This window comes from Polypterus senegalus, chromosome 8, assembly GCF_016835505.1.
Source record: "Polypterus senegalus isolate Bchr_013 chromosome 8, ASM1683550v1, whole genome shotgun sequence".
NCBI lineage: Eukaryota > Metazoa > Chordata > Cladistia > Polypteriformes > Polypteridae > Polypterus > Polypterus senegalus.
This window is the reverse complement of record NC_053161.1, coordinates 71,117,337-71,133,566: the sequence shown is the minus strand read 5'-3', so window position 1 is coordinate 71,133,566 and position 16,230 is coordinate 71,117,337. Positions and strand designations below refer to the sequence as shown.

General features: G+C 40.4%; 1 protein-coding gene across 1 annotated transcript; it reads left to right on the top strand.

Annotated features, from left to right (window-relative positions):
* On the top strand, positions 1–16,018 carry ndufa12 (NADH:ubiquinone oxidoreductase subunit A12). The gene is made up of 4 exons (XM_039761255.1): positions 1–213; positions 9,158–9,240; positions 11,186–11,273; positions 15,736–16,018. Exons 1-4 carry the CDS (start codon positions 35–37, stop codon positions 15,914–15,916), a joined length of 531 nt encoding a protein of 176 aa, XP_039617189.1. The 5' UTR covers positions 1–34; the 3' UTR covers positions 15,917–16,018.
* Positions 16,019–16,230: the final 212 nt, after the last annotated feature.

Genomic DNA, 16,230 nt, shown 5'->3' with positions numbered 1-16,230 from the left:
GAATCACTTGTTTGGGCAGGCGGCAATCCGTTTGATGATATTGGAGTGGTTCGATTTGAGGACCGCCAGCTTCCATACGGAACTCTTTTCCTCGGGCCGGAAATTGTCATTCTGCCGTCTGAAGATGGCGGAGTACGTGCGGGTGTTTCGGCGAGCCGTGGAGCAGTTACGAGGTCATGGAGGGTTGCGGGGAACCTTACTGCAGTTCTTCAGGTTTAAGATTTTTTTTTTTTAATTTGACTGTCATTTGAATTTCCATTGCAATGCCCGCGTAAAACTTGACATTTTGATTCAGATAAAGTAGAAGGCGTTATTGCGTTGATAACCTTGTCAAATCTGACCTTTTTACTTCGTGATATTCGTTATAGATGTTCATAATTTGTAATTATACATTTGATAAAGACATCACGTTACCCATGATCAAAAATTAACGTGCTGAAGGGATTTTTTAAAATTACCTGAACTTCCATAAAAGCGTGAATTTTAGTTCCACGTATTACTGCACCATCCAATACTGGCTGTCAGCAGTTGCTTTTTACTGTCAGTAGCTTTTACTGAAGGCGTCTTATGTGTTAAATGACGCGCACGGGGTTACGTGGTCGCTGTCGGTTCGCACTTCTTCTAAACCGGAGACAACAGAAATACCGCTGCATGCTTAAGGCGGCCTTATGCACAGTTGTTAACTTTAGTTACTGAACAATGCTTGGCTTACAGATGCGTGCGCCTTTATACGCAGCCTCCTGCGCTTTAAATACATTTACCTGTGTTTAGAGGCATGGTGATGAGCAGACAGTTGCATTCATTGTCATTTGCATTTGTGTCAGCCCTTGAATTGTCGCATTTAAAGACACTATTTTCTATTAGGGTGACAAACTCCTGTAAATATGCATTGGAGTAAACAAACTGTCCGTAAAGGCACTTAAAGATCTCCGCAGTGAAAGTGGTATCACAGATATGATGTCTATATTTCGGTAGGAAAAGGCTAGCCAATTAAATATAGAGTTCAGAAGTTCAAGTGAATGGGGCTCAGTTCAAGGCAGATTTGGACCTTTCTTTGGAGGCCTTGCGGACACAGGAGTCACCCTGGATTAGTGGTGGAGTAAACCAGTCTGGCACAAACCTTGCTGATTGTTAATTCCTTCAGAGTACATACATGCACAATGTTTTATACTCTGAGCATCGTCAGTGTTGAAAAGCAAAAGTCAATGTCACACTACACAGGTTCTGTTTTGGAGAGGATGTAAATGTTGATGACAGTTGCTGACCTAATTGCTCAGTTTACATGACTAAAAATCGCTGTTTGTGTCAAATTACGGGACTGTTGTGACGACTTTCCAGCACAGTTTTGGATTTCCAAAGTATCGCTAGCCAGTAGAGTTAGGTCTGTTGGTGTTCAGAACTGGTGTGGTGCTGAGGCGTCACCTGCTGCACGGCAGCACTCGGGTCCCAATTTGAGGTGGCCCATATGGGTGGGCGCATGGAACGTCTTGTCTCTCCGGCAAGATGATGATTTTCCTCAGCTTTTAGAGGAGCTGCATAAACTCCGCATTTCGGTGGCGGCACTCTCTGAGGTGCATAGACCGGGGACTGGCCAGATCTCTGTAGGTGGATATACCTTTTATTGGTCTGGTCGGTCCGATGGCTGTCATACTCGAGGAGTAGCTGTTGCTGAAGTGGATTGGCTTCTTCCGATGGTGTCCGATGTCACTCCTTTCAACAAGTGTTTTATGTGACTCAGATTATGGCACTCTCTGGGTATGCTTTGACCGCGGTGAGTGATGTCTCGGCGAGGGAGACATTTTATTTGCAGCTTCGCTCAGTAGTTGATGGGTGCTGACGAGGTGCCTCTAGTCGTGGGTGACTTCAATGCAGCCACTGGCACTGGCAGGGCTGGCTATGAGGATTGTCTCGGTCCCCACGGGTGACCGTGGTGAAAGTGGCTCTATGTTCCTTGTCTTTGCAAAAAGTCAGGGGCTGTAAATTGCTGGATCCTGGTTCCAGCACCCTGAACCGCATTTTTGGACTTGGTACTCCAATACTGGTGGTGCGGTGAAGGAGATCGAAAACATCCTCGTGGGCAGACGCTGAAGGCACTTGCAAAACTGCAGGGTCTACAGAAGTGCCCAGTTTGTGAATTCTGACCGCAGTCTTGTTGTTGCTACTCTTAGAATCCAGCTTAGGTCCAGTAGGTTACCACCTACTAGGAAAATGAGCCTGGACTTGGCCAGCATCCAGGACCAGGCTGTTTCTAATGAGTTTGTATGCAGTTTGTGTGAGGAACTTGAAGATTTGGGTGCGACTGACGATCCTAATGTGATGTGGGAGACATTCCGTGACAAGACCCTGAAGGTTGCTGAGGGTTGTGTTGGTGTTACCGGTGTACCAGAAGGAGGTGTTTCAACAAGGCACCCTGGATATCATTGAGAGGAGTCACAGCGCATGGCTCAATGGCAACTCTGGTCTGTACCGGGAACTGAGAGGGACAGCTATGAGGGCTCTGAGGGTAGATAAAGAGGCGTTTGTTAGAGGAATCTGTGATCAAGTGACACACCGTCTGTGGTCTAGCGACCCACGTCCTGCTTACAGAGGAATTGAAGCATTACGCACATCTGAATCTGTTCCTCGGAGAGTCGCAGTCAGGGCAGCTGGTGGAACAGTCTTTTCGGATGACCCTGCTGTTGTGACCCGCTGGACTGGCTACTTTGAGCAGTTGTTCAAAGCTGATCCTCTAGCTAGGATGTTGGCTATCTCTGGGTCCTTGGTTCTTGAGGCTGATCCTCCAATTAGCTGTGAAGCACCCAATCTCACTAAAATTGCACAAATTGTGGTATCCGGGGTGAACTTCTCCAGGCTGGTGGTAAGGCTGTTCTCCTGGCATTGCAAGCAATCTTTGCTTCCATTTGGGAGACTTGCATCATCCCAACTGACTGGAAAACAGGACTTGTCGTACCTATCTGGAAAGGGAAGGGTGGCCGTCTGGATTGCAACAACTACAGGGGGATAACACTGCTCTCGGTGCAGGGTGAGGTCCTTGCTAGGGTCCTTCTCAATAGGATTCGTGATCACTTGCTCTCCTACCAGCAACCGGAACAGTCTGGTTTTACGCCTAAGAAGTCTACCATTGACCGCATCTTGGCACTGAGGGTTCCCATGGAGTGCAAATGCGAATATCGTCAGAGTTTCTTTGCAGCCTTTGTCAATTTTCACAAAGTATTTGACTCGAGTTGATCTATGGGAGATCCTGAGGGTTCGCGGGATCCCCTCGAGGTTGCTTGATATCATGGCCGGCCTGTACAATGGTACGTAATTGCTGTGCAGAGTGGAGGAAGGACCCGAGTGGCTGGACCAGGCCAAGGTGTCGCCCACATAACACCTGGCTGCGGCAGATAGAGGGTCATTTCTGGAGGGTCGGACTGGACCGCGTGTCTGCCTGGGGGGGGTTGCAAACCCGGATCCCAAGTTGTTTCATTGTGTAGTGGGTGCGGCAATGCACTGTACCAGTGCATGCTCTCAAACTTGAATTGACTTGCTAGCTTGGCCCCTGACAGCATATGCATACTGCCTGATGGACCCACTGCTGTATGAAGTGTTTACTAGTATGGTGACAACCTTAGCCCCTTTTTCCCTTTAGTTGCGCTACATGAAACATGATATCAGACAGAAAAAATTTCCACTCCTTTGAAGGTTTGAAACACTTGCTTTCCGTATTCCTTGTTCACTACATTATATGTATTGTACTTCCGGATGAGTGAGTATTGGTTTAGTTCTCATGCACGCCACAACTACTGCTGGCTCTAAAGACAATCAAATCTAATTGAGGATCAAGTGATGGACTTGGTGGAGTGAGCCGCTGCACACGGCAGAGTATGTGACCAGCTAGTACAGGAGCCCATCATGACGGACTTCTAACTGCTAACATGATGTAAATGAAGTCTACGACTGAAAATCCTTGGAAAAGTTGTGTAATGTGACATGGCCTTAAGCAGAAATGCCTGGTTTTTAGTTTTCCCAGTAAATATAGTCTGTGCTCTCCATCTTTACTGTTTTTGATTCATTCTTTAACTACTTGGTACATTGTAAGACACATTGGTTGATAACGTGTCACTTTAGCATTCCAGATATAACAAGCAGTATCATGCAAAGCAATCCTCATGGGGGAACAAAGCTTTTGTCCATTTGATTCCTGAAGATGTTGACAAAGTAGTAGCTAATATGGTGTATATTTCACATTTCGTTCATTTTTAATAAAGAACTAAATTCCTGTTATTGGCTTACGCCTGGACAAACTGGTGAGGAAGGCAAGCTCTTTAATATTGTTCTTTATCAGTATGCTGCTGCTGCTGGAGTATGTAAATTTCCCCTTGGGATTAATAAAGTATCTATCTATCTATCGAAACTCATTTTACTTTCTCGTATACGAAGTATAGGGAAAGTATTGTAATCATCCAAAAATTTGATGAATCTCGATCTTTTAGACCTCCCTAAGTCTGATTTACTTTCTCGTAGGGAAAGTATTACAATCATTCAAACATTTGATTTTGAGATTTTGATGAATATCAAAGTTTTAGACTTCCTTGAGTCCGAAAATACCATTTTTGGAATTGTGTGTGTGTGTGTAAACACGATAACTTGAGTACACTTTCAGTTAGGTCAACCAAATTTTGCATACAATTATTAGGTACAAAACGCAGATTTATATCAACTTTTGAGCTATTCCCGCTAACCAGAAGAGATACTTTTTATTCACGCAGCTGCAGAGTCCGCTTTATTCAACTCTACTTTTATAATTTTTCAATATATTATTAATTTGATTTGTTGTTGATGGTTCTTTAATGTACATAATATAAAAATATAATAATTGTCTTGTGGTTTACTCCTCAAGTATTCATCCCCATATCTGAGTATAGATGATTTTTTATTCTTGTTCAAACTACAACTGGAGAGACACCTAGGAGTAGTTAATAATATTTGGTATATTTTGACAGCTTTGTGTTGTAGTCATTGTGCTGTATCAAATCAAGTTCTGTATGTTTATAAGTTCTTGAATATCCTGGTGATTTCACAATACCCTGCATGTGCTAATATTACTACAGCGGTAGATTTTAGAACACCATTTCTGTATTTGTTTTTGCTTCATTTATGTACTTTTCTCCTTAGGTTTTACTCTTTTAATATTTCAGGTCATTTGTATGTATGCTGTCATTCTGTGCTTTACAAGAGTAGCATATTTGGTTTTAGTTGCAGCATCAGACAGATCATCAGGTTGTCCATCTATCCATTATCCAACCCACTATATCCTAACTACAGTGTCACGGGGGTCTGCTGGAGCCAGTCCCAGCCAACACAGCGTGCAAGGCAGGAAACAAACCCTGGATAGGGTGCCAGCCCAACACAGGGCTTGCGCACACACACACACACACACCAAGGACAATTTAGAATCGCCAATGCACCTAACCTGCATGTCTTTGGACTGTGGGAGGAAACCGGAGCACCTGAAGGAAACCCACACAGACATGGGGAGAACATGCAAACTCACACAGGGAGGATCTAGGAAGTGAAAAAAAATGGGCGAATTTAGTAAATAAAACAATGAAAAGTAACATAACATGGACTCTGGACCTCCACAACTCCAAATTGGGTTAACTCTTTTGAGGCTTACATTTTTATTCCACTGTGTATGCTGAATTTTCAACAATTATTTGATGTTAACATTGATGTTAACATTGTTTTTATTACACAGATTATCAAATAGATGTACCCATCCATCCATCCATTTTCTTTCGCTTATCCGAGGTCGTGGGGGCAGCAGCTTGAGCTGGGAGGCCCAGACTTCCCTCTCCCCGGCCACTTCTTCCAGCTCTTCTGGGGGAATCCCAAGGTGTTCCCAGGCCAGCCGGGAGACATAGTCCCTTCAGCGTGTCCTGGGTCTTCCCCGGGGCCTCCTCCCGGTGGGATGTGCCCGGAACACCTCACCAGGGAGGCGTCCAGGAGGCATCCTGATCAGATGCCCGAGCCACTTCATCTGACTCCTCTCGATTCGGAGGAGCAGCGGCTCTACTCTGAGCCCCTCCTGGATGACTGAGCTTCTCACCCTATCTTTAAGGGAAAGCCCAGACACCCTGCGGAGGAAACTCATTTCAGCTGCTTTTATTCGCGATCTTGTTCTTTTGACCACTACCCATAGCTCATGACCGTAGGTGAGGGTAGGAATGTAGATCGACTGGTAAATTGAGAGCTTTGCCTTACGGTTCAGCTCCTTTTTCACCACGACAAACCAATGCAGAGCCGTCATCACTGCGGACGCCGCACCGATCCGCCTTTCAATCTCACACTCCATTCTTCCTTCACTCGTGAACAAGACCCCGGGATACTTGAACTCCTCCACTTGGGACAGGATCTCACCTCCAACCCTGAGAGGGCACTCCACCCTTTTCCGGCTGAGGATCATGGTCTCGGATTTGGAGGTGCTGATTCCCATTCCAGCCGCTTCACACTCGGCTGCGAACCAATTCAGAGACAGCTGAAGATCATGGCCTGATGAAGCAAACAGGACAAATCATTTGAAAAAAGCAGTGACCCAATCCTGAGTCCACCAAACCGGACCCCTTCAACACCCTGGCTGCGCCTAGAAATTCTGTCCATAAAAGTTATGAACAGAATCAGTGACAAAGGGCAGCCCTGGCGGAGTCCAGCTCTCACTGGAAATGGGTTCGACTTACTGCCGGCAATGCGGACCAAGCTCTGACACCGGTTGTACAAGGACCGAACAGCTCTTATCAGGGGGTCCGGTACCCCATACTCTCGGAGCACCCCTCACAGGATTCCCCGAGGGACATGGTCAAACGCCTTTTCGAACTCCACAATACATATGTAGACTGGTTGGGCAAACTCCCATGCACCGTAGATGTACCCTCAGTACAAAATCATTTTGAAGTGTATATAAAATTGAAAGTAGCGTTGCAATATTCACAATATGTGTTACACCACTAAACACTGTTCTTTACGCCTGTTGCTGCAGACTACACAGTGCGATTTGTGCTCATTGTACTTTTAGGTGGTTGGGGAAAAATGATGAAGCAGGAATGTGTTGGTAACTCGCTAGGGAAAACCAAAGGAAGTTCTGCATATCTTTTCCCACAATCATCAGTTGAAAGGTACACTCCAGAAAGAGCAACTGTCTCAGAGTCAGTAGTGTCCACAAGGATCCAATGCGTTTTTTAATTTTTTTTATTACTCTTTTTTTATTACAAACAGAGGCACGACTGGATTTCTACAAAGAATTACATTCACTTGAAAAACAACAAACTAGAAAATAGTATCTGAATGACAGAACTACAGATTATTCAATTGCTTCATTTATTGGGAAGTTTTGTAACAGTTCAACCCGTCTCTAAATTCCACATATTTCCGTTTTTAAATCTAAAATCCATTTTTATCTACAACTCTAATTCCAAAAATGTAAATAAAAACAATGCAATGATTTGCAAATCTCATAAACCTGTATTTTATTCACAACAGTATATAGAAAACATGTCAAACATTGAAAGTGAGACATTTTACTGTGTCATAAAAAATATTAGCTCGCTTTGAATTTGATGGCAGCAACACATCTCAAAAAAGTTGTGACGGGGCAACAGAAGGCTGGAAAAGTGAGTGCTGCTAAAAAGAAACAGCTGGAGGAACATTTTACAGCTAATTAGGTGAACTGGCAACAGGTCAGTAATATGATTGGATATAAAAAGAGCATCTCAGAGAGGCAAAGTCTGTCAGAAGTAAAGATGGGCAGAGGCTCACCAATCTACAAATATTGCATCTATAAATTGTGTAACAATTTCAGAGTAATGTTCCACAACATAAAATTGTAAAGACTTTGAATATCTCATCCTCTACAGTACATAATATCGTCAAAAGATTTGGAGAATCTGCAGAGATCTCTGTGTACAAGGGACAAGGCTGAAATGGTAAAGCTCTATCATAGAAAGAAGATGACATATCTGAACATGATCCAAAAACATCACCCTCTTCTGTGGGCCAAAGTTTATTTAAAATCGACTGAGGCAAAGTGGAAAACTGTTTTGTGGTGTGATGTGTCAGAATTTGACATTCTTGCCCTTTGGCCTGAGGAATAGAGGGACCATCCGGCTTGTATCCGCACTTATTTTAAAAGCCTGTATTTCTGATGATATTGGGGTTGTCCACATCTGGAATGGCACAATCAATGCTGAAAGGGATATACAGGTTTTAGAGCAACATATACTCCCTTCCAGGTGACATCTTTTTGAGGGAAGGCCTTGCATATTTCAGCAAAATAATGCTAAACTACATACTGCATCTATTAGAACAGCATGGCTTTGCAGCTGGAGAGTCCGGGTGCTGAACTGGCCTGCCTGCAGTCCAGATGTTTCACCAATTGAAAGATTTTGGTGCATGATGAAATGAAAAATTTGACAAAGGAGTCCCAGGACTGTTGAGCAGCTAGAATCCTATATCAGACAAGAAAGGGACAACATTCCTCTTCCAAATATCCAGAACTGGTCTCAGTTCCCAGATGTTTACAGACTTTTGTTAAAAGAAGAGGGGATGCTACACAGTGGTAAACATGGCCCTGTCCCAGGTTTTTTGAGATAGTTGAGATTTGAGATAGCTAATATTTTTCATGATATAGGTGAAATGTGTCACATTCAATATTTGATGTGTTTTCTATGTTCTATTGTGAATAAAATAAGGGTTTATGACATTCGCAAATCATTGCATTCTGTTTTTATTTTCATTTTGCACAGTGTCCCAACTCTTGGAATTGGGGTTGTTCTTGATGTTTCCCTTTTTTTCACAACCACTCTGAACCTATTTAGCAGGTTTGAAAATGTTATTGCAAAAATGGAATGTTATTCATCATGGAAATATAAGTAGTAAGAAAAAGGTCAGTTTTATGAAGTATCTTTGTAGCCTGGAGTCTTGGAAAAAGATCCATGTAGAACAAATGAGTGGAGAATAAAACCGTTAATTGGATGATGGGTAACAAAGTGGGAATAAGGTAAGAGATAAGGAATGGTGGTGATGTTAAAATGAAAACAGATGGTGCATTTATTTTTAAGAAGTTGTGCATAAATCATGTACTGTTTATTATTCTGAAAATTTTTTCCATTTTATTTTTCAGAGTAAACGACCTAAAAACTGGTGCCCTTGTTGGAACAGACAAATATGGCAACAAGTATTATGAAGATAAATATTATTTCTTTGGTAATTCTTTAATTTTGTATTTCATTATTTTCAAATAGATCATTTTTAATAATGTAATCATTATAAAAATAATTTTAGCCGGCAGAATGGATTTGTTTTAGGTAATGGACAAAAAATGCATCTTTTAATCTAGTGGAGTGATACATAAATATTCCTGTATCCTTCAATTTTCTAACATGCTTATCCAGTTCACAATATGCAAAATGAGCCATATAAAAAAAAATAAATAAATACAACATTGATCAGTTTGCAAATACATTGCAAACTTGCATATTAGCATAGGTGGCTATAAAATGCATTTACTCTCAAGAGTTTTTGATATTGTTGTGTTGCAGCATCAGTCATCATTGTAACATACTCTATAATGTCAAAGTGAAAATCTCTAGATGTTTTTCTAAATTAAAAATGGAAGACCAAAAATTATTTATAGCATAAGTTTCCCAATTGGTCCAAGTTAATATTTGGAATGTCCATTGTTGGCTCTGAATCTCTTTGAGGTAAATTAGAATTTCAGATCTTGACAGTGGAATTTATGGCCAGTCTTCATGGCAGAAGTGCTCAAGCTCTACCAAGATTAGTGGTAGCCATTTGTGGACAGCAGTTTTTAATCTCTTATACAGATATTCCATTGAAATGGAGTAAAGGCTTTGGCCCGGTGAGTCCAGGATATTAATCTTCTTGTTTTTTAGCCACTGCAGTTGCAGCTTTTCCTGTATGTTTCAAGTCTCTGTCCTCTTAGAAGTTTTGTGTCTGCTTAGCTCTGTCCACTTTCCTCTGTCTTTGTATTTACTATTAGTAGCCCCAGAGAAGCATTTCCAAAGCATGATGCTCATGCCACTTGGTTTCACTGTAGGAGTCTTGTTTTCAGTGTGATGTGCTAGACTTAGCATTGAGGCCCTAAATTTCAGTTTTGGTCTTAACAGTTGTTAAAAAAGACAAAAGAGACACGAAAAGGTTTGGTGTTCCACCTTGTATATTCGAAATCCTAAGAAGAAAAGTAAAGCAATGAATCTCATTGTAGCCAAGTAGTCACTTCGGAGTGTGTCCAAGACGGGACTGGCTAGTGAGGGAAAAGTGGTTGCTTTTATATCTAGCCTGAAGAAGGGGCCTGAGTTGTCTCAAAAGCTTGCATATTGAAATCTTTTTAGTTATCCTATAAAAAGGTGTAATTTCTTTTGATTTCTCATTACATCCATAATGGCTAATATGGTACAACACCGTAGTACTATAGCTGCTGAGCGGGAAGGGGTGTGTCCAAGGGGTTGGAACCAGAAGCGAGGTCAGTGGTAGGATAGGATCTGGAAGTAGAGATGGAGATAGGCAGGCTTCTGTTTGGAGGATTAGGAGAAGAGAGAGCGAAAAGGTATTAATGTATCCCCATTAACCCCTGATCTGGTATACCATAAATATAAGACCATAAGTATTTTCCTCTCTGATATAAACTATGTATGTCACTGTTGTCTCATAGACAGTTTCTGCAGTTGTTCATATAGAGGACTATAATTCTTTAAATTCTAAACATTGCTTACTTAAATTCTAGAATATTTCATTTTGTAACTTAAAAGGAAAATTAGATCTCACATTTTTGTGTCTTTTTCTATGTTCTAGCATTTCTCCCTGCATAGTTTCTCTTTGTCTCTCACCTCATAAAAAATTACATAAACACAGATCAAGCTAATAATCTCCCTCCTGATTTACATGTGTTTTGTTATTACTATAAAAAAATGTAAGTTAGTTCTGGTAAACCTCTGTACATTTCTTCTTTTAAATCAATGCATAAATATCTTTTTGGGTTACAAATGTATATAACTGCTTCTTTATGTTTTATATATTATCATATTACTTTTCTATACGTTCCATTCACCACAAGTTATGTTAAATTTGTATTTAATGTTTGAATTCCTTCAAAAATCTTTTCAATATTTTTGTGTTACTTTCATGTCAGGCCGGCATAGATGGGTTATATATACTATGGAGATGAATGGGAAAAGGACAGTCTGGGAGGTCGATGGCAGCATGGTACCGCCAGAATGGTAAGTGGAACACTATTTAAGTAATTATATAATCAAAGGAAATGTAACAAACAGTGAAAAGATTATGGGTTATTGTGAATAATAAAACAATTTTACAATAAAACAAATGCTAGAAAATAAGGTGTGAGCTAATTTTAGAACCTGTAGTCATTATAAACAGTAATAAATAGCTGACTATTAGTAAAATTAAAATAAGCAAAAACAATTGCTTATGGAGCTGTGTGACAGTATATTGAAGTGTATGTGAAGTTGTAGTGTTTGTTCTTCAAATAATAACACTTCTATCTTTCCTTTGTCTTTATTGATCTCCACTCTTCTCTGCCAGAAATGCGTACCTTGGTCAATGATGTTAGCATTGTTAACTTTGCTAACATCTAGATCAAGCAATTGTATTGGCGTTTGATGACATTTTCCATTTTAGTGGATGCTTCTGCCACTTTTATTTCTTTCTGGTGAAATCAGGGAGCAATTATGGCAATACATTTTTTTTTTTTCAGTGATGCTCCTGGATTGCCTTTAATAACCCAGGCAGTTTCATTTGTTAAGTGTAGTTTCTGGCCATAGATCATGATATTTAACTTTTTTTTTTGTATTTTCTGGCCAAAAATGTATAGTGCCATACAAAGTTATAACTTATTAATGTGTCATTTGACAGGGTGTGGTTGTACATTGTTACATTCATCTAATAAAAAAGAAAGTAATGCCCTATTAAAGAAAATATTTCATTGTATATTGCATATTAGGTTAACTTTGCAATAGTTCCAACATGGTAAAAATTATTACTTGCTGAAATATACAGTACATTTATAGATTATCAGAAAGATATACTTTCATCTCGGTTTGCACATTCATCTCTTCCATGTTCAGTGGTACTTTCGGTCCAAAAGCAAATAAAAGATAAGTTAGAATAAGCTTTACTATTCAACAAGTCATAAAAAAGAAATGATCTAAAAGTAAGTCATTTTGGTTATGTTATAGAGACTTGTAACTTTCATTTCTTTAGGAATAGGTGTGTTTAATCTGTTAAAGAATTAAAATTTAAACAGACGTCCTCCAGTATTTACTAAATCGTACAGCTTAGCTCCTTGTAGGTTGCCCACATTAATGTGACTGGCTATGCAGAAAAGTATTTTTAAAAGTTTCTTGTAGCCTGGCATCTTCTTAGTAAAGGAAAGTTTTAAAATGCATTCTGTTGTGCTTTAGTGTGTCCTAGAGTCCTCATTTATTTTTGCTTTGAGCTTTCATGCATCACTTGAGGTTTTGCAATGTACGTACGTATATGGAAACGTCACAATGGATTTTTCCATACGGCTCTTTTCGCCATGTATGTTTTTAGTCGTTTATATTTCTAAATTAAAAAGAGGGGTATTTTATTAATGAAGTTGACCAAAAGAAAGAAGCACTTTTTCGGTAGTGTAGATTAATTGGATAATCCTGATGTTAATAGGTTTATCTAAAGCATTTTTTATTTATAATCCCATTATTGAACATAAGCAGTTTGATGAATGAGAAGAGACCGTTCAATCAGGTTTCTTTGTTTAGCTCATGGCCAAATTTTTCCAATATCTATTTTATTCTAGATTCTTTGCGATAAAAAGTTCCTTTTCACCTCAGTTTTTGATGTACTTCTCCTTACATTCCACCGGCATCCTTGAATACAAGATTCACTTTTTAGTTTAAAGAGTTCTGATGCCTTTAAAGTAAACCCCACTTTGTTGTATTCAGCCAAGTCATCAATAGAGTACAAGCTGTTAAGCATACAGTAGTACATGATTTTGAATTATAAAACACACTTTCATTATGATAACTTTGGAGTTCAATTTTTTTATTGAATGTATTTTCTGTTTTAGGTTTTTGCCATGTGTGATTGATAAAATAGTTTTTTTTATTCTGTCAGTAACAGATGAAAAAAAATTAGCATTCCATTAAATGGAGTGAAGCAATAGTAAATAAGTGTCCCCTATCTGTTTTCTATGCTCTTTATCTAGATAAGTCAGGTCAGGTTGGGGAGCATGCACTGGTACAGTATGTTGCTGCGCATACCACATGACAAAACAGCTCAAGATCCTGGTTGGCAACATCAAAAAACAACCACAGACACGTAGTCCAGTCCCACCCTCCAGAAATGACCATATATGTACCGCAGCCAGGTGTTACATGCGCATCAACAGTCAGGATCCTGCAAGCCGGGTCACCCTCGGGGAGTCACACCACATGGCCGTAGTGCCGTAACTGACACTCCCTCACAATGCAGGTGGTGTGCCTCATTTGGGACACCATGAGCAACCTCTCATTCAAGACAAAGTCAAACCTGTGGTACCCAAGGATTCTCCAGAAAGATACAGTACCAAAGGAGTCCAGTCTTTGTCTCAGATCACTGGATAGCATCCATGTCTTAAATCCATATAGCAAAACAAGAAGCACCAGGACTCTAAAGACTTGGACCTTCCTCCTTTTAAAAAGATATCAGGAGTGCCATACACCTCTTTCCAGCGACCTCATGATCCCCCATGCTCTCCCAATGTCTACTGACTTCATAGGGAGAGTCACCAGAGACATGAATGTTGCTGCCGAGGTAAGCAAACCTCTCAACAATGTCAACACTCTCTCCGCAGACAGACACACTGCAGATGGCTGTGCCTAAGTGGCCTGGGTCTTGGTTTTTATCCAGGGCACTCACAAGCTTAGACACTCGGACTTCTCGCTCAGTCTCTAGAGAGCCCTAATCGGAGTCTCCATGGACTCGGCGAAGATCACAGCATCGCTAGCAAAGTCAGGATCAGTGAATCTCTCTTCAGAAACGGATGCCCCACAGCCGCTGGACCCCACAACCTTGCCCAATGCCCAGTCCACAGAGTTGGAGTATGAACACACAGTATTCAAAATGGACGATATACTATACAGTGTAGAAACAACTGCACATATATCAGTTAGTGTGCAGACCTACGATATTAAATAGTGATGGTTACAATAGGTAGCAATCAGTCAGGATATTCTTGGATATATGAGATACACACAGGATTTGATGCTGTGGTACCAACTGCTAAACAGTATCAGTAAGTCAAATTGGTGTCTGTGGTGGAGAATGATCCATTAGTAAAGTGTTTTGGCACATCCATCCATTGTTTTTCTACACCCCTGATCTAGGCCAGGTTAACGGTAAACTGGAGCCTGTCCCAATAATATTGGATGCAAAGGGGTACTAAGACTGGATGAGGTGTCACCCATATAACTCCCCAAAAAAAATTTTTCAGGCATTCTATGGACTTGGTGCACCAAACTCATAACCGAAAGAGGACAAGCACCACTGTGCTGCTCAGTATGGATGTTCATAACATCAGACAAGACTTTGCACTCTGCTGAGGTGTCAGAGGACAGAATTTCATTGTACCTGAGGGGTGCAGGTTAATGTCCCACAACAGTTAATGTTAACCAAGAACAGATTTCTGTTAGTGTTGCCCTATGGTCTGTAATCGCCTTTAAGCCTCAATTTAGCCTTAATTTTTCAAGTACTTTATATGGACCTGTCTCTGTTCCATCAGTGTGTTCATTCAGCTACCCACTGGTGCTACATGTTCCACAGTGAACATATTCTATCCAATTCATTCTGCAACATCTTCAATAGTGAACCACCCTTATGCACACCAACAATCAAACAGTTATTGAAACTTGTCAGCCTGTAATCTATTAAGACAAAAGGTGTACAATAAATATTTAGTACTTGGCCAAACTTTACTTAAGAATTTGTTTTTCACATAGCCAAACAGCAGGTTGGCCACCATATCTTACTCCATGGTTTGTTCATCTTTACGGATATTGTGTTGAAAAATTTGAGTGCCAGTGTAAACACCTTGCAGAAAAGCAGGCTGAAGTTCACACAGGTCAGGAGCAATCCACTTCCTTGAAATAAACTGAGCAAAAGTTGGTATGATGAACTCACTAAGGCTTTCACTAGTCCCTGGAATCAGGTATTTTGGCAAGGATATCATGATGATATCCATATGAAATACAGTATGTGTTATCATGACATAATGAAGTGTTTAGGTTTTGTAATTTTCATTCTAATTTTTATATTTAAGGTGCTTGGGCGACACTTTGGTTAAGCATAATGTGACATAGTACTTTGGCATACTCCCACATTCCAAAGATAAATTCAGCCTTTGTGAATAAGTATTTCTTAGTAAGTCTGCCATGTGATTGGCTGGCTCTCTGTCTGCACTTGGTTTCTGCCTTATACTGCCTGCTGCTGGGATAGGTTTGGTTTCTCATGACCCTACAATAATAAAGAAATAAAAATATGATGGCTTATGTTGTTCTTGTAGTGTAAAGAGAGAATACAAAGTGTGTGTACATGAACATATTAATGTAAATATGTTTTTTTTTTTTTTACATATGTTCATGAAGTTATTACTACTTTTTAATGTGTGTTTTTTATTTCCTCCCCAAACTTGAATGTGTGCAGGCACCGCTGGCTTCACTGCATGACTGAAGAACCACCCACTACCCATCCTCCTGTGCCACGCAAGTTTATCTGGGAAAATCATAAATTTAACCAAAGTGGCACTTCGGGTCAGTATGTGCCATTTTCAACAACCCGCAAGAAAATCCAGGCATGGGAACCGCCAAAAGTGTCTAGTAATTAAAAGTGATGTACATCATGCCAGAAAAAACAGTCTGGATGTAAATTATTCTAATTCTCCTTTTATTTCTATAGTCTGAAATTAAAAACACATTGAAATATTCAACGTGTGTTGTACTGAATTGTTTCTAAATCATTTGATGCCATTGGTTGATGAAGTTCCATGTGGATAGATGGCAAAATGAAGTGTGTACGGTTCAGGGTATCTGCTGCTGCATCCTACCCAAATATTACTGCCATTCCATCATAGGGCATACACATGTGGGCACACCAGAGTAGGAATTTACTGCCACTGACTGAATCCAGAGGTATTTTTAT